The 18,565-nt window shown below is 49.2% G+C and overlaps 1 protein-coding gene across 5 annotated transcripts; it reads right to left on the bottom strand.

Moving 5' to 3' along the window:
* Window positions 1-96: 96 nt before the first annotated feature.
* Flot2 (flotillin 2) lies at window positions 97-18,517 on the bottom strand. 5 transcript variants are annotated; one of them, XM_027924387.2, is made up of 11 exons: window positions 18,352-18,517; window positions 9,873-9,954; window positions 6,616-6,706; window positions 3,877-4,000; window positions 3,257-3,375; window positions 3,020-3,133; window positions 2,802-2,921; window positions 2,502-2,716; window positions 1,918-2,101; window positions 1,432-1,581; window positions 97-1,322 (listed from the first exon to the last, which is right to left on the bottom strand). In XM_027924387.2, the coding sequence occupies exons 1-11, from the start codon at window positions 18,398-18,400 to the stop codon at window positions 1,284-1,286; spliced, it is 1,287 nt and encodes a 428-aa protein (XP_027780188.1). In that variant the 5' UTR covers window positions 18,401-18,517; the 3' UTR covers window positions 97-1,283. The 5 variants fall into 5 exon arrangements, with proteins under 5 accessions (XP_027780188.1, XP_027780187.1, XP_071460018.1 ...); XM_027924386.2 differs by lacking the exon at window positions 6,616-6,706 and adding an exon at window positions 4,966-5,056; XM_071603917.1 differs by lacking the exons at window positions 6,616-6,706; window positions 9,873-9,954 and adding an exon at window positions 4,966-5,056 and having other exon boundaries at window positions 18,352-18,473.
* Window positions 18,518-18,565: the final 48 nt, after the last annotated feature.

Here is an 18,565-nt window from a genome sequence, read left to right as displayed (position 1 = left end):
GGAAGAACAGGCCAAGAGTAGCCTTGATGTTAAAAGTGTGTATGAATGATTCTTGATTCCCAGTTTCTCCCCTCACAGAATACACAATGCAAGGGATGACATAAGAGATCTTTATTTTACCAGAGGGGACAGGCAGTGGGGCAGTGCAACATCCAAGCCCCAGACCAGACATGCAGCATCCACATGCAGAATAGCTACACAGGCTGGGGCAGGGCCACAGGTAGGGGACTAGGGCTGTGGGACACTCATAGCACCCCTGGCGGGATGCTTGGGCCCTGGTCTCTTCCATCTCCACTACTGCAATGAGACAGAAGACTGAGCTGCTTCCCATGGCTGGAACCCTATCACTCTGGCCAGGAAGAAAGATGGCACAAGGGGAAACGGGATCTGGCCAATTTACGGCACTTGATTCTGTACAGGGTTGGCACAGCCTTGCCCACTGGAAGGGTCACATACCCAGGACAGTGCAGCACTAGCATGAAGCTGTCTCCAACAGGTTCAGAGCCTGACCCCAGAAAGGCTTAGTGAAGTTGGGACCAAGACCACCTAGTAGGGACTTTTCCACGAAGGGAACTTCTGTGAGCACAAGCAGGGCCTCCTAAGGCAGTAGTAAACTGAGGAAGCTGCTATAGACAGGAGGCCCTGCCTCTGTGCCCCTGGGGTCAGGGAGAAAGGGGTAGTAATGAGAGCAGGCCTGGCCTGGGGAGGGAAGAAGTAAAGGGCAATGGCCCTGGGCCCTATAGGCCATGGCTACACAGGTCTAGAGGAAAGTGGGTGGTCTATAGACTTCTTAGAGGAGTATTCAGGGAAAACCAGGCCAGGAGAGGGGAGATAGGTTGTCCTACCCAGAACCCCTGTACCTATGCTGCACTCTGGCCAGGGATACAGGGAGGACAGATGGATACAGGAAGAACTTCAAGGCACCAGGATTCTGAGGAGCAGCAGGGCTACCCCCCACAGACAGACAATGATTGTAATAAACATCTTCAGCTTAAACTATGTGATCTGCATAGAGGGAGGGAAGACAAGGGAGAGAAAGAAACACATAGGGAGATGAGGGAGGAAAGACACAAATTAGATGAGTGTGGCAGTGAAAGTGAGGATAGAAAAGAGGAAGAGACAGGAGAGAAGGGAAGACAGCCAGAGATGGCCTAAACACGCAGCACTTCTGGTCCCTACAAAATAAGGCACCAGAGTCAGTAACGTTCCCGTTGTCCCTGTGGTGTTAAAACAGGTGAAGGGAGGGGCGGGCGGCTGCTGAAGGGCGTGGGCCTGCAGGAGCCTCACACCTGTGCACCAGTGGCTTTCTTGATCAAGGGTATCTGCAAAGATGGGAGATGCCATGAGGCCTTGGCTGTGGAGGTCCTGGACCCATATGCCCAGGTCAGTGGGCTGCCCAGGTAACTCCACTGCAACCAAGCAGATACATACCTTTGAGAGGTCCACACCTGTGAGGGCATGCACAGAGGCGGGCAGCTCAGCCAGCAGCCGGTTTACTTCTGATGTCACCTTGCTGTTGTCCCCGCTGAGAACCACAATCTCATCAACTTTGGTCAGTGGGGCAGCAATTTTGGCAGCAATCTAGGTGGGGTATGAGATCATGGTTAGATTCTGACTCCATCCACCTACCCTATCCAGCACCTTTCCCTCTCTTCTCTTACCCAAACCCCTAAATAGCTGAGGTGGCTCTAATTTGCAAGCCACAATAGGAAAGGCCTAGGGGCCAGGGATGGCCTGGGCCTATTGGAGGGTTCCTGCCCTCTACTGAGTATTTCCCCTCTTTAATCCTTTCAGCTGGCTGGTGGCTGCGTAACTGACTAGGAACAAAATTGTTCTGGCACTTGTCTTGCTAATCAGGCGAGGAGACTTGAGCTCTGGGTGCCAACTTTGGGTGCCAGTTTTGGGTGGGAGCCTCACCTGCGGCAGGGCCTCCAGCACCAGGGCCATCTTGGCTGCATCTCCATATTTCTGGTAGGCTTCAGCCTTGAGTTTCATCCGCTCAGCCTCTGCCTTGCCCATTGCCTCGATGACTGCCGCCTCTGCCTCCCCAATTTTGCGGATCTTCTCAGCCTCTGCCTGTGCCAAGAGGACCTGCTTCACCCTGGGGGAGCCCAGGCCAGGCAGATAAGCAGGAGGTGCCAGGGTCCCCCAAAACCTTGTATAAGGTCTGACAAACCCTCTAGTCCTGTTCTGTTGGCTGTCAAGGGTAGGAGACATTTGAAGTGGGTGCCCTGGCTTGTTGGCTCAGGCCAGGGAGAGGTCCCACACCTGGGAAAGGAGACTGATCGCGAGGCCCTCTGTGCCAAACACTATACCAGGCATGCACTCGAGCCTTCTTTATCTCATTTAGTCTTGTTGACTGAAGGAGGTAGGGGTATGCCGCTTCACAGGAGGGACAAACATGGGGGAAAGTGGTTTCCCAACTGTGGTCAGAGAGAGCACACAGACGGCAGAGGAGCTGACTAACCCCCCCCCCCCCCCAGCACCCAGGCAACTCTCACTTTTCACCCTCTGCGATCTGCTGTATGCGATGGGCCTCAGCCTCAGCCGGGCGGCGTACTGTGGCAATGAGCTCCTTGTCAGTGCGCAAGATCTCCTGCGCTTCCACTGCAATCTGCTTCTTACGCTGCACAACTTCAATTTCAATCTCTTCCTGCCGGATCTTCTGCTGCTCACGGGCCCCTTGTAGCTCATAGGCCAACTGGGCCTCAGCTGTCTGTGATGGGAAGGTCAACACATTAAGAGGCTGGCCACCAGGTCCCGAGCCCTGAGCCCCAAGTTAGGGTGCCCTGGCTTCTTACTTTGATATTGACTTCTTCACTGAAGGCTGACTTTTGTAGTTCAAAGGCTCTCTTAGAGTCAGCAATCTTGGTGTCTGCCATGAACTTCACATCAAGCATCTCCTTTTTGCACTCAGCTTCCTGAGAGGAGGGGCAGGTGCTTAGAGTCCCCTGAGGGACCACAGTCCTGTCACCCCTGAGTTCCCTAATCCCAGGGGTAGAAAGGAAATCCCAAGTACCCGGATGCCTGCATCCCGCTCAGCCTCGGCCACACCAATGTCAGCATCTCTCTGCACCACGGCAGTCTGAGTCTTGCCCAGGGAACTCAGATAGTCCACTTTGTCATAAACATCCTGGGGAGGGAAGGGAGAGTCATTCCAGGGAGCAGCCATGGACACAAAGGTGCACCCGCCACCCCTACCAATCCCCATCTCCCAGACTGATTCTTAGGGTAGAAACTTTCTGTCACATCTCACTTTGATAGTGAAGCTGAGGATCTCAATGCCCATGCGGCCAACATCTGGGGCTGCCACCTCTCGAACTAACTTGGCAAACTGGTCCCGATCCTGATATATCTGTTCCACAGTCAGGGTCCCTGGGGATAGAGAGAACATGGGCTTTCTCTCCAGGGTCCCAACCAGCTGGGAAAGGGAGAAAGCAAACAAGTAGAAGTCTGGGTGCATACAGGGGTCATGCAGTCTGAACTGGGTCTTCTTGGGGTTTCTTCTCAACAGTGTTTAATACTGAGCCTTATGCAGAGTCCTGGAGGACGAGGAAGTGTCCCAAGAGACAGCAGACATGTGAGCAAACTGCCCTCTATCCCACTCCCATGCCCTATACCAAAGCCCTCTCTCACTCAAATCAGCCTAAGTTTTTTGTTTCTTTTTGGTGCTAGGAATTGAACCCAGAGTCTCTTGCATGCTTAAGCAAGTACTCTACCCTTGAGCTACATCCCCAGCCCAACTGAAGTTTTGAAATTAAATGCTTGAGGAAAAAGTTTCAGCTCAAAACCTCAGAGGAACAGGCTCCCTGCACAGCTCTGCCACCTGTCCCTGGCCCTGGCTTCAGAACCATGTGAGGCTAGGCAGGGTCTCACCTAGGATGGAACGCAGATGCCCCTCTAGGGTCTGTAGGACAACGTTCTTGATATCCTGTACATTCTTGCCCAGGAACTGCTCGCAGGCCACGGCCAAGAGTTCCTTTTCTGTCATGATCTTTACCTGCCAGGGTCACAGAGGTGCCTGAGTCAGGCTGGAGGGAAACAGATGGAAGCCCCAGACCCAGAGGTACAGAAGATGGTGGCTGTGCCCCTCCCCGTCTTTGTCAAACCTGCAGGCCCTGGGAATACGAGGTAGGTTGGTGTATTTGAGCTCTCTCATAGGGCATTCTTCACTGGAATTCTTCACTGGCAGCTGAGGCTCTGACTCAGCCTTTCTCCTGGGCATTTGGGGCTCTTCTCCTCCCTCTCCAGCCTACTATTTACTCATTAGCCAACTCCTCCCTCATAGACTCCCCACATGTGGGAGACCTTCAGGCTAAGGGGCAGAGAATATGAAAAGGAGAAAGAGCAATAGGGACATAGACAGACAGATGGACTATGAAAGAGCCTAGATGAGGCAGGAGACAGGTCCCAGGGGATATATAAATGATGGTGCCTTTGCTTCTGGAGGTATTCAGCCAACTCCCTCATCAGAGGCCTGTAACACAGTAGAACCTTGCTGCCCTGGAAGTCCAGAGATGGATTAGGGTGGGGTGCCTCTCCCAGACTCCTAGCTGGGGATATAACACAGCCTTTGACCCCATAAGTTCTCTGCCTCACAGGGCCTCTCCTTTTGGGCCATCCCTCTAACCTCCTGCCTAGGGAACAGGTGAGGCCTGGATTTTGGGGCCGGGCATATCCAACACCTGCAAAGAATGGGACTGGGTTAGAGAGATAGGAGCCCTCAGCACTGGTTCTGTCCCTCGAGGGCCACTGAGGAGAGAAGGGGTATCTGTTAGTCTTGCTGGGTGGCCAAGGGGGCCAAGTGAGCATGTTCCAGTGGTCACGATTCTCTCGTTGGGGGGTGGGGTGGCAGGGATGCTGGAGAGACTACCCCTGGCTGCCGTCCTCTCCTCCTCCCCCCAAACCCCAGCATGGGGATGAGGCACCTCAACAGACATGCGCGGGGCTGCTGAGTTACTATACCTGGGCGACACCCGTCACAGTTAAAGCTACCCCCTCGGCCGTCTCTACGTCCTCGCAGCGGGGCTGCAACGTCATAATCTCTAGGGAAATCCTGCCAAGAAACGCAAAACAGGGGCATGGGTCTGGGGGCCCGGGGCCTGAGGTGTGGGGAATGTTTACCACCTCACTACTCCAGATGGGACAGGCCAAGAATCCTGGTGAGGAGGGTGGGGAAGGCTCTCTAGGGTTTGTAGGTGGCAGTGTGTAAGAAGGTAGCAGGGTAGGTACAGACAGCTCCAGGGAAGGAGGGTAAGTAGGCTACACATGTGCACATAGGTCCTCTGCTCAAGTCAGCCTGGTTTAAATTGAGAGGAAAAGGAAGTAAGAAAGAAGTGCCTATGGTGGTCTGGGGCTGTCAGGAACCAGAAGAAGCCAGGTGCAGCTGTGTGTGTGTGTCATAGGACAGAAAGTAGGTGCTGGTACTCCAGGCTGTGGCATGGAGGCTGTCATGGATGACATGTGAACATACTTCAGGTACCCTGACATATTCTCTGGGTCTACTCAGCACCCCAAAATGCCCCAAGATGCTGCCTAGAAAGCCCTGCCTGGCAGGTGGGGGGGGGAGTATGCCTACTGCTGAGCCAAGACAGAATTGATCCCCTCCTTTGCCAGGAAGCTCTCTCTGATCCCTCCAACTAGCCAGAGGCTATGACTTGAAGTCCACAAGGCTAAGACTTGGGACCAAATATGTCACATGGGGAACACAGGCTGGGGTCACACTGGCTGGGGTCACACCAAAGCCTCCTGGATAAGTAGCATTAACCTTGAAAGAGTTGTTCTGCCCAGGCAGTCTAACTCCTCAAGCATCCACATTCACTCAGCTTAAAAGGACCTGGGCACTGGGAAATGTTTCAAGTATAGTGTGGGTTTGGAGGGTTGGGGCTGCTTCAATTAGAGTTGAGGGAGGCCTGGACCCTACCCATTCCACAGAGGTCTCTAATCTCCTTTCATGCTCTTACACTGCAACCTGCCCTCCATGGCTCAGGAGATGGGATGGTGTCTTTCCTGACTAAAGCTGGAAGAATGGGTGAGGAAGGGAATGGTGGTGCTAGACTTTTGTCTGAGAAGGCTGCAATGTAACTCAAGGCATGAGGAAGAGGAAAGTGCAAGATGCCGGCCATTAAGGCCTCTCCAGCCTGGGTACCTGTGAGCAACGGGCTTTGAGGGGAAAGGGCTTTTAGATGTTCATTGCTGCATTCTCAGTGCCTGAATCCAAGAAAGTGCTCAACAGAGAACTGGTAAACAAAGTGATGAGGATAGGAACCTGCACATTACAGAGAACACACTTGGAGTTGCTGAACATTCTAGCCAAGAACAGATTTCACTAGCTATAGCTGCATGGTAATAAGACTTGGCATTTAAGGACACCCACTGGCAGAATTGGGCTTTCAGAATCCCTTGCCTTTACCCCATTTACAGCCCCAGTGGGCAAAAGAAGGTGCCCTGGAGATCTACAGGGATTCACCCTGGCACCCAGAGCAGCAGAGATGGGGATAACGAGGGGTGAGGCACACTCTCAGGAGGGGAGTCCATCCAGTTCCTGCCTGCTAGGCCCCACAGGGCAGAAAGAGAGAAGGTTAGATACAGAAGAGGAAGCAGGTGGGTTATTACCTGTGCAACCCCTGTTACGAATAGCGGGACCCCCTCCGACGTCTCAATATTCTCACAGCGACACAGGATGGTCATAACCTCCAGAGACAGTCTGAGAAGCAGCCAGGGGGTAGGGAGAGGTAGGGACAGGAAGGGTAGGAGGGGACACAGCAAATACACAGAGTGGTTACCAGATAAGCACCAATGCCTGACATGTGGGGGCAGGACAGGGGTGCTTTCAACACTTCAAACCCCTGCCAGCTTGGTCTAGGGTTATGAAAGAGCAGAGGCAGCCCCTTGCTGGCCTGAGGCTTCTGGGTCTCTTCTATAGCCCTCCTCCCCTTCCAACGAGGAGCTAATGGGCTGGGGAGATGCTTGCCAATACCCTGGGGGGCCAGGGCCTGAGGTCATGAGGCCTGTAAGCTGACATTCAGGGTGCTTACCACCTCACATTCTTAGTAGATTCTTGCCACAATCTGGGAAACAGCTTTAGTTCTACCCTCCTTACACAGGCAAACCTGTTTCTAGAAATTGGGAAAAGGTAGCCACTCTGGGGATTAATGAGCCAGAGCAAATATTGAATCCTCCTTAAGGGTGCAAACCCTTAAGGTTTGTGCTACTACATATCATTAAGAAGGTAATTTAGGGTCAGAAAAGTCCAAAGAAAAGTTTTGATGTGATTTAGGAGGTCAAGGAAGGTTGAGCAAGAAAGTATGCTCCTGCCAGAATATTCACAGGGATGGATGGGAGATGATGGACTTACTCATTTCGGAGTTTCCAAAGTTGAGCATAGGCAGACAAAGAGTATTGGCAAAGAAAATAAGGTGCCTTGCAGTTACTTGGCCCACTCTAGCATATGTGTGTGTATGTGTGTGTATAGAGTGGTGGTTCAGGCAGAGGCAGACTGTGCATAGTGTGGAAAAGTTCCTTAAACCCAAAGAAGGAAGAGGAGATACAGGCTGAGGCTAAAAGGCAGAAGCAGGTAGGTGGGGGATGAGGATCAGTAGGCAACATGGAGCCTCACATTAACCCTGGGAGAGGTCACACAGTGGCAGCCCTGGGGGCTTGGCCATGCAGACATGCAAAGGTTGCTTTCATTTGAGTCCTAACAATAGCAACCTTGGGCTTAAGAGGACTCTCTCCACCCAGACTAGACAGAAACCCATAAGCTATTTTCTGGGGGAAGGAAAGAAAGAAATAGAAGAGAGGGAGGGAGAAGTGGGGAGAGGAGGGAGGGAAGGTAGATGGGAGGCTGCAGCTCAGAGGCCAGAGGTGGGGGACTTGCTTAGGTAAGGGAGAGAGAGAGCTGCCCACATCAGGGACTCAGATAGTACAGGGTGTTGCAGCAAAGTACAGCAGGAGGGACTGCACTGAGCCTGGAGGAAGAATGGCTGACATCATGGGTGGGTGAAATACTTCGAAAGGGAGGCTGAGTATGAAGGCTGAGTTAAAAACCTCTATTCTGACCTGAGAGGATCCTACCAGCCTAGGGAAATAAAGGCTCCAGCCTGCGGAGATGGCTCAAGTAGGCTGGGGGCAGGGGAAGAGGCTGTCTCCCAGAAAGGGGAATAGAGTGGGAAGGGGTGCAGGGACAGACTAACCAGCAAGTGGGATCAAAGGGAGGATGTTGAGCCTGAGGTAAGTTTCCTAGGAAAAGGTAAGGCCTCCCATCTCTCACTTCCAAACCTGTTGTCAGGGAGGCCTGGCCATCCCACTCTGGGGCTCTGCTCCTGGAGCAAAAAGTGAGAGTAGGAGACCAAGGACATGGAGAAGGTTTGCAGGGGTATTGCCCCATTAGTGGATGCCCACTCGAGACAGGTCTCTGGGCAAGTCACAAAACAGTCCAGGCCTGGCTATAAGTTGAGGTATCTGAATAAGATATTATGCTGTGCTAGGATTGCATGTTGTGTGGGTGGCTGTGTCTCTGAGGCCCATGACTCTGGCAGGCCAAATGACCCACTCAGCTGTTCCTAGGACCCTCTAGAGTAGAAATTGTAACCATTATTGATCAGTCTCTGATAGTTTTGGTCATGGATCAGAAGTTCCCACAATCCTAACAAAAGCACCCTTGGGCCACAATCTATCACCTCAGGGAACGGAAAGTGACGGGAGGAGAGTGAAGGGGGTTATTGGGAAGTCAGTGATGGTAAAAAATTGTGACATACTTTCTATGACCCGGATCCTAGTAGATACCCACAGACCCCCAGGAGCCTCAAGCATCAGGAACTCAGCGCAGACATGGGCTTCTCTCTGCTGACTGATGAGGGTGAAATGGAGCGGTATTTTCTGCTGGAATTTCTATTGCTTCCCTTTGGGATGCCCAACCCCCTCGTTCCTTCATAGCTTGCTGTCCTTGTTGCCTGAGTCCTGGCCTAGAAGACTCTACCCCTCCCTCATTTCCCATTAGGAAAGGCGGCTGGACAGTGTGGTAGTAGGAGAGCCCAGGTCTGGTTCTACCCTGGGCTCTGGAGGCACCAGCAGGGAGAGCTGGATGGTGGGCAATATGGGGCACTAAAACCTTCCTTCCTTTATTAACTCTTTCCAAGACATATTTAGGAGACCTGTCTTGCCTGGTGCCAGCACCTTTTCCTTAGATCACCTGCCCCTCCTTGTCTCTAACCCACTACTATCACAAAGAACTTCTAACTATACATCTATTCTCATTTAGCCTCTGCTTGAATTATTCCAGGGCCTTCATGGTGAGGGTGTGTGTACAGGTTTTCTTCAGCCTTTTCTCCTTCACTACACCCCCTCTAAATGTAGTGTGTAATTAAGACTTCTTGAATAACTTTGAGCTAGAACTGGGAAATTGAGATATGATCCTGAATTCTCTGGGACAGAAAGTGATGTCACCTCTCATGCAAAAAAGACACACCTTCTTTTTTTTCTTTCCTTTTTTTTTTGGTAGTGGGGATTGAACCCAGGAGTGCATTACCATTGAATTATATACCAGTCCAGTCCTTCTTATTTTTTGAGACAGGGTCTCACTAATTTGCTAATGCTGGCCTTGAATTTGCAATCTTCCTGCCTCAGCCTCCAGAGTCACTAGGATTACATTCATGCATCACCACATTCACCTAAGCCAGACCTTCTTGAAGTGTGCCTCCTGAATGCCTGTACAGCCCATTTCATCTATTCCTTATGGGACTCCTTCTTCCAGAACAGAGGTAGCAAATGGCAGATGTTCTAGCTGATCTGTAGGGTGAAGGGGTAACACTGGAAACACTTCTTTCCCTTGCCCACCAAGATGACAGGTTCCCAAGCCCTCAGGCCCTTACCTCTGAGTGTCGGAGATACACCACCAGGCCCAGGCCCAGCCGCCAAACACGTACTGTTTGTAGTCAGAACCACAACAGCCCCCTGGGGAGCAAAGCAAATCACTACTGGTCAGGTCAGTCAGTTCCTGGGTTTGTCTCCCCCAACCCCTCTGACAGCAACTCTGCCCTTGTACTTGCTGAGTTTTGATAATGGTAACTGTTGGGTTCCAGGTGCTGAGATTATACATAAAATGGGAGACAAGTTCTCCCTGACCTATAGGGACTTAAGAACTTAGAATCTAGATTTTTATGTAAATTGTCTAATTTACATAAAAAGGATATCCAATGAATAATTCAGAGTGTAAGTACTTCCAGAGGACATAGCAGACAGGGGTGGTCTGGAAAAAGCTTCCATTTTTCTTTTCTTTTTTTGCAATACTAGGGATTGAAGCCAGGGGCGCTCTACCACTGAGCTACATCCCTAGCCCTATTTATTTATTTACTTACTTATTGGTAGCAGGGATTCAACCCAGGGGTGCTTAACCACTGAGCCAAATCCCCAGCTTTTTTTTTTTTTTTAACACTTTGAGATAGGGTCTAGCTAAATTGCTTAGGGTGTGTGTACAGGCTTTCTTCAGCCTTTTCTCCTTCAGTAGTTGCTGAGGATGGCTTGAACCTGCATTCCTTCTGACTCAGTCTTCAGAGCCACTGGGGATTATGGGCATGCTCCACCACATATAGCTTTTATTTTGAGACAGGGGCTCATTAAATTGCTGAGGCTGGCCTCCAACTTGCAAACCTCCTGCCTAAGCCTCCCAAGTAGCTGGGGTTACTGGTGTGAGCGATTATATCCAGCAAATTTTCCATTTGTCATTCAATCATTCGTTCATTCATTCAACAAGTAGAGTCTTTTTGTGTGTGTGTGTCAAGAACACAGATATGGGGAAGGGAGGGGGTATGGGGCTAGGAAAGACAGTGGAATGAAATGGACATCATTACCCTAAGTACATGTACGAAGACACAAATGGTGTGACTCTACTTTGTGTACAACCAGAGATGAAAAATTGTGCTCTTTATGTGTAATATGAATTGTAATGCATTCTGATGTCATATATAATAAGTTAAAATAAAAAAAAAAACAGATATGAAGGGGCTGGGGCTGTGGCTCAGGGGTAGAGCGCTTGCCTCGTGCACGTGAGGCATTGTTGTTCGATCCTCAGCACCACATAAAAATAAATAAATAAAATAAAGGTATATAAAAAAAGAACACAGATATGAAGATACAATTCCTCTCTTGCAGGAGGTGAAATAAGGGATGATCATAATATCACACAGCTCACCTGCTATCACAGTAGGGCAGACTGAGAGAAATGCAAGAGGGCAGCGCTCTGGGTCATGGGAAGGAGTCTGAGCCAAGGCAACAGCCTCTCTCTGGCAGGCAGACACATCTCAGTGAGCCTGGCACTCCACTCCCAGAGCTTTCAGAATGACTTTGCTCCTTTAATGGGAGCAGGTTGGGAAGGAAGGTCTTCAAACTAAGGCCTACTCATGGTATTAACAAGATAAAAGAGGAGAAAGGGAAAAGGTCTCAAATGAAAATGGTTCCTGCACATCAATTAGACAGCTAACTCAGCCATAATCTAGATCCAGGCTGTGGATGTACTCAGTGTGTTCCCCACCCAGAAATGACAAAAATTAATTTCTAAAATTCTTGTAGTAAATTCTCCTATTAACGCCAAAGTTACTCAGGTTCAAGGAAATGTGAGTAAAAACTGAAGAGGCAGTTAACATACAATAAGAAAACAGATGAATTGAAGGAAATGGAATTTGGAAAAAAGCCAGAGAGTGTTGTCATTTCCATGTTCACCGACTTGTTCTGTGAAAGCTTTAGGATGTTTGCCTCCCAAGGTCAAAGGTCTGGGTAGTTTCATGTAGCTTCATGTGGGTTACAACATTTCTTAGGACCCATGGCAGGGAACAAGGCAGGCAGAGGGGCAGAGGGTAGATCATGGAGTGTCTTGTGCAGGCCAACAAGCTGTACATGTGAGTATGCAAGAGTGATGGGTATAGCCACATGGGGATTGAAGATGGGAATTGATAAGACATTTATTTTTTTATTGGTAGTGGGACTTGAACCCAGAAGTGCTTAGCCACTGAGCCACTTCCCCATTCCTTTTTATGTTGAGGCAGGGTCTTGCTAAGTTGCTTAGGGCATTGCTGAGGCTGGTCTTGCAATCCTCCTGAGACACTGGGATTACAGGCATGTACCATTGTGACTCAGACTGATAAGGCATTTTAGAAACAAATACCACCTTGCACATGGAGGAAGGTACTGAAGCCAGGAGATTGGGTAAAAACCTTTTGCAGTAATCCAGGCAAGGCATGGAGGGTGATGTAGGTAGCTAACTGCTAGAGGAAGCAACTTTGTCTAAGAAATTTTTCTGTGTGGAAATGTGTTATATTTATGCCGTGTAGTATGACCATATGTAGTATGGCTATAGATTGACTACTTGGAATGTGGCTCATACAAGATATATATTTTTTTAACACTGGGGATCAAACCTAGTGTCACTTTACCACTAAGTTATATCTTAGTCCTTTTTGTTTTTTGAGACATGGTCTTGCAAAGTTGCTGAGGCTGGCCTCAAACTTGTGGTCCCCTTGCTTCAGTCTCCTGAATTGCTGGGGTTATAAGTGTATGCTAACATGTCAAATTTCATATGAAATTTAATTATTATTATTATTTTTTGTAGTGCAAGGGATCCAATCCAGGACCTCGTGTATGCTAGGCAAGTGCTCTACCACGGAACTACATCCTCAGCCTCAATTAAATGGAATTAGAATGGCTACATGAGGCTCGTGGCACCCACACTGGACAGTGCATCTAGAAAGTTCAGGTTTGGACAGTGTTGAGGCCAAGGATTGAAACAAACAATGTAGAAAACGGAAAATGGGGACAAGTTTTGGATGGGTGTAGGCAACGAACAAAGACCCTCCCCATTCCCACTGCCTCTCAAGTCGCAAGAGCTTATAAGGCTGGAGAGCTGACACCTGAGACTGCTCCAGGCGGCCAACTCCAGTTTCCTGGGTCAGCCACAGTGTACAGGGTGATAGTGAAAGTTAAGCTTCCCCAATCTGAAAATCCCCAAATTGGACTCCAAAACTGAAACTTTTTGAGTGCTGACAGGATGTCACAAATGGAAAATTACACAACCGATCTCATGAGACAGGTTGCAGCCAAAACACAGGTGCACTAAAAATATTGAATAAAATTACCTCAGGCTATGTATGTAAGGTATGTATAAGACAAATACATGTAGTGCTTAAACTCTGGGTCTCATCCATAACGTGTTTTGTTATGTCCATAGAAATATTTTTGAATCTAAAATAATCTGAAATCCTGTGGTCCTAATTATTTCCAGTAAGAGATATTCAATCTGTAGCCAAACCAGAGGACCAGGGATCATAGAAGAGCCTCAGTGTGGGCAAGACCAGTAAGAGGTCTTAGGTCTCTTGTTTCTCTGGGGTAGAAATATCTGTCCACAGGGCTGCTGTTCAAGGTGAGCCTTTAAGGGCTTCTCTGTCCTCGGAGGTATAGGGGAGGCTTCTGAGGACAAGCAGTCAATCTGAAACCTAAGTCATCTTGGGATCAAGTGAAACTGGAAGAGGGCCAAAAATCACAGCTTGTTCTTCATGTTGTGGTCTGGGGCACGGCTACCTCCAGTCAGCTTCAGGGGACTTCTCAATGTGCTGTGGAGGAGGTGGGAGTGGCAGGGTGGGATGGAATAGGTGGATGTCCACTCTTTACCTTTCAGTTATTATTTGACCTTGAAAACAGACTGCCATAGCTCAAGCTGGGCCTTGGCCAAGGGCAACATGGCCAGGTTCCCAGGGGCAGCAACAACAGGAAGTTGGGACTGGCCAGCCACCCCACCCCCAGTAGCCTCCTCTCCTGGAAGGCATCTTCCTCCTAGGAGCCTGAATAACACTCCCAAGAGGACAATTAGGTGCCTCTTTTCCCACCCTAGGTCTCACTCATCTTAAGACTTAAAAGTTTCTCTAAATTTTTCCTTTTCTCTTTTATTTTTTGCTAAGGAAGTTCTTTTCCACTGGGCTACACACATTTCCAGCCCAAAAGGTAACTTTCATTCTTGCTTTTTTTTTTCCCCCCAGTACTGGGGATTGAATCTAATCTAGGGGTGCTCTAACAGTGAGTTGCATCCCTAGCCCTTTTTGTTTTTGATTTTCAGACAGGGTCTTGCTAAACCACCTAGGGCCTTGCTAAATTGCTGAGGCTGGCTTTGAACCTTTAGCCCTCCTGTCTCAGCTTCCCCAGCTTCTGGGATTACAGGTGTGCGCCACTGCGCCTAGCCCTCTTTTATTTTTTGAGAGTGTCTTGTTGAGCTGTGGAGGCTGGCCTGCAGCTTGTGATCTTCCTGCTTTAGCCTCCTGAGTAGCTGGGATTACAGGCGTGCACTGCTGCACCCTCTTCTAATTTTCTTAACTTGCTTTCCCTTGCTCTGGGCTCAGTCAAGCTGAAGGACTACAAAATACCCTATGATAGCTGGGCACGGTGGCACACACCTGTAATACCAGCAGTTTGGGAGGCTCAGGCAGGAGGATCAGGAGTTCAATGCCAGCCTCAGCAACAGCAGTGCATTAGGCAACTTGGTGAGACCCTGTCTCTAAATAAAATACAAGAAAGGGCTGGAGACGTGGCTCAGTGCCTTAGGTGGAGGCAGTTTAACGAGGCGCTAAGCAACTCAGGGAGACCCTGACTCTAAATAAAATACAAAAATTGGGCTGGGGATGTGACTCGGTGGTCAGTGCCCCTGAGTTCAGTCTCCTGTACAGAAAAACAAAAACGAAACCAAAAAACCATGATAACTTTCCCTACCCCCCAAATAGTCTGAGACTATTGGGGATACAGAGAAGGCAAAATATACTGAGTTTCAAAAAAGAAGTGCCTATCAACCGATGGAACACAAAACAAGCAACTCATGGGCAACCCAGCTCTTGTCCTGGCCTGCAAAAAATAGTGTGATGTGAGGGCAGTACACATACTCAAGGAAAACTGATTAGAATTTATCTAACCCTGAGGCTGGGGATGTGGCTAAAGTGGTAGTGTGAGGCACTGGGTTCGATTCTCAGCACCACATAAAAATAAAATATTGTGTCTACCTAAAAAACTAAAAACTAAAAATAAATATATAAAAAAAGAAATTATCTGGGCTGGGGATGAGGCTCAAGCGGTAGCGCACTCGCCTGGCATGCCTGTGGCCCGGGTTCGATCCTCAGCACCACATACAAACAAAGATGTTGTGTCCGCCGATAACTAAAAAATAAATATTAAAAAAATTCTCTCTCTCTCTCTCTCCCTCTTTAAAAAAAAATACTCCTTTAAAAAAAAAAAGAAATTATCTAACCCTATCCTGACTCCACCTCTATTCAGACCCTAGCTATTGTCCCTCTAATAAATATTAAAACCTCAGGCTAGCCAGACATGCTGGCATATGTCTAATCTCAAGGAGGTTGAGGCAGGAGGATCATAAATCCAAGGCCACTCTCAGCAATTTAGTGAGGCTCTAACAACTAAGTGAGACCCTAAATAAAAAATAAAAAGAGCTGGGGATGTAGCTCAGTGGTTAAGTGCCCTTGGGTTCAATTCCTGGTACCAACAAACAAACAAATAAACAACAACAAAAACCCCCAAACATCAGCCTGGGAATGTAGTGCAGTGGTAGTAGAGTGCTTGCCTGGCATGCCTGAAGTTCTGAGCATAAGAAAAAAAATTATGTAAATAATAAAATCTCAGACTAGGTGTTGCTTTTCACTGTTGAGATGGCTTGCACTCTCCCTTGAGTATGTGCTTTTGCTTTCCTAAATATATCTTTGTGCCTCAATATCTGATGCATGATTATTACTATTTTTTATGGTGTGAGGATTGAAGCCAGGGCCTGGCACATCCTAGGCAAGTCTTCTACCACTGAGCTATACCCCCAGCTCAACATGCTGAAATTCTTTTTTGTCAGATGCACAAAGGACCCTGTGCTCCTGAGTGCAGGGTTCCTTCTCTGTGACTTTCTCAGACCCTCCTCTGGTGACAAGCTCACTGCTGCCCTCTCAGGAGCAGTCCCTTCCCTTCCTGTCTCTCCTCAACCCTCTTCTACTATAAAAGACTATACCCTCAAGGTGGTTTTATCCTTTTTAAAGCCACAAACACTATTAGTAGTCCAGCACCTAAGGACCCCTTCTTAGGATGTCTATAAATGTCTAAAATACAAAAGAAAAAAAATGCTAAGACAACCAAATGTTATAATATGTGCTTCTTTATTAATTTATTAAATAATAAGATTTAGTGATAGTTCTAATTACTAACTTAATTTCAAAGTACTGATGAGTGTAAATTATTTTCAAGGTACCTGCAAATAACTATAGTATGGCTGGAAAATACTGCTAAGACTATCATGGATTGTTGCTGACATTTATAATCAGTTCTGGTTAGTAAAAATAAAAATGTACTCCTCCCCCTTCCAAATGAAGAAGACTTTTCTTTTAATTTTTGAAGATAGAGAGAAAATTCTATTACAAACGAAAGGAAGGAGGTTAGATAAACAATTTTAAAAAGATGGAAAACATGACCAGGAGACCTATCAGAATCATCTTGAAACTGGGCTGAGTGAGTTGCTTCTGGACTTAATGCATGTCTAAGACCTGAATGGGCAGGGCTGGAAGCAGGTTCTCTGCTCTCCTGGGAGTCCACATGCAAGAGGGAGCTACCATTCAGCTGGATCATCTCAAATCCCAAAGTACTGTTATGCCAGGCATTATCTCTCCCTCTCCTCTCCTGCCTGTTCTTGAATCTGGCACCTTCAATTCTTGGCATGGGCTTCCTCTCCCCACCCCTAAAACAGCTTCTATGCCAGCTCTGTATTGGCTTTGGCCTGAGGAAGAGGTTCTCAGTGTGTGAAAGGTACAGAGCAGAGCAACCTATCTTAATGGGTCCTCTCACCCTGTAGTCTTAAAAGACGTTCCACCAGGGCAGAAATGAAGCAGAAATGAAGCTCAACCCAGAGCCTGGACTTCTTGAAATAAACTGAATAACATAAAAACAGTGCAGCGCAGATATAGGTTTCTAAATGCCTTCCTAGGGGTGGGGGCTGGAGACAAGGCCAGGATTTATAGAGGGAGGTGGCCTTTGTGCTCTTTGGGGGTCTTTCTCCTGACCACAGGGCTATCTGTGATGGGTGGGGGTTGTGTGTGTGTGTGTGTGTGTGTGTGTGTGTGTGGTACTGGTGACTGAACTTAGGGGCAACTATGACTGAGCTACAACCCCAGCCCCCCTCACCCCATTGCGAAAGGGTTTCACTAAGTTGCTGAGGCTCAAAGGAGATCCTCCTGAGTAGCTGTGATTACAGTCACCCAGAGGGCCAGATTTGGGGATAGGGTATTTTATTTCCCCTGCAGGAGCAGAGTCCTGATCAGGAACAGTGATGTCCCTGCTCAGAGACATTCTGAGATCCAAAATGAGCCTAAGACCCTGTTTTAGGATGAAAGCTTCCAATGCGTTCATCACATCTCCCCAAGGGTGGGCAGCTACAAGCCCTGACCCAGGTATTCTACTTGCTTGGGTAGCTACCCTGCCAACTCTGCACACAGGCTGCAACTCAGCACTGTCAGTGGGAAATAAGACTTCAATTTCAGGGAATCCTACAGCTGCAGGAATCCCCGAAAGCTGACAGGCAACAGACCCCCTCCCCAGCACATAGGAGCTAGGGGCTGCACAACCTGGTGGCTTGAAAAGCTTCAACCTACTAAAACATTCCAAATACACAGTGTAAATAGCAGTCTTAAGAAGAAACACACTCCTCTTCCCCAATGCTGCAGTCCCAAAGCCCCACCTAGACAGAAATTCTGGAGCTTGCAGCATTTTGCAATTCAGAGCGGCACAGCTCAGGGTTGGATTTCCCAACCTGTAGAGGCCGCAAGCTGCGTCTCCGGGGCGGGCTATGCCAGTAAACCCCAGCAAGTCCCAGCCCGCTCAGAATTAACGGGTCTGACTGTGCCAGGAGAGAGGACCCATACACATCTCAGAGCCCCTCCCCGTTTAGGCACCTGCCCTCCAGAGCGGCGTGACCCACCCCCCTGTCCTGGTCGCTGGAATCCAGCAAAACTGGAGTTCCGGGAACCCCTAGGCATTAGTCTGCGACCCTTTAGCCCATGGTGGTGTAGAGGGAGGCCCTGCTTTGGGAGGAGGTGGAGGAAAGAAGAAATAAATACAGGGAGACTCTTCACAGGAGGGGGAGCCCCTGGTGGATGCCCGAGGGCCTGGAGCCCGGAAAGCGAGAATAGGGGTCTCTTCTGGAAGGGGTCTCAGGTGTGGCAATGGGGCCAGCGCCCTGCGCAGCGCGGAAGGCTCAGGCCCCGCACGCGGCACCCCACCCCCCCACACCAGCACTGGGTGGCCCAGAACCCACCTCCGTGGTCGCCGCCCTCTCACCTGAAACCACTAGCGCTTCGTTGGGCCCCACCGTGTGACAGTTGCCCATGGTGTCGGTGGGACGCAGTGGCTTCGGCCGCCCGGACCTGGACAGCAGCAACGGGTCCGCAGCGCCGGCCGCGCCCAGCCTATCCCGCCACCCCCAGCGGCTGCCCGCCTGCCCGCCCGCGCCCCTCTGTGGTCGCAGCCCCGCCGGAAGTGTGGCGGCGGAGGG

This window comes from Marmota flaviventris, chromosome 17, assembly GCF_047511675.1.
Source record: "Marmota flaviventris isolate mMarFla1 chromosome 17, mMarFla1.hap1, whole genome shotgun sequence".
NCBI lineage: Eukaryota > Metazoa > Chordata > Mammalia > Rodentia > Sciuridae > Marmota > Marmota flaviventris.
This window is presented reverse-complemented; position numbering and strand designations above follow the sequence as displayed.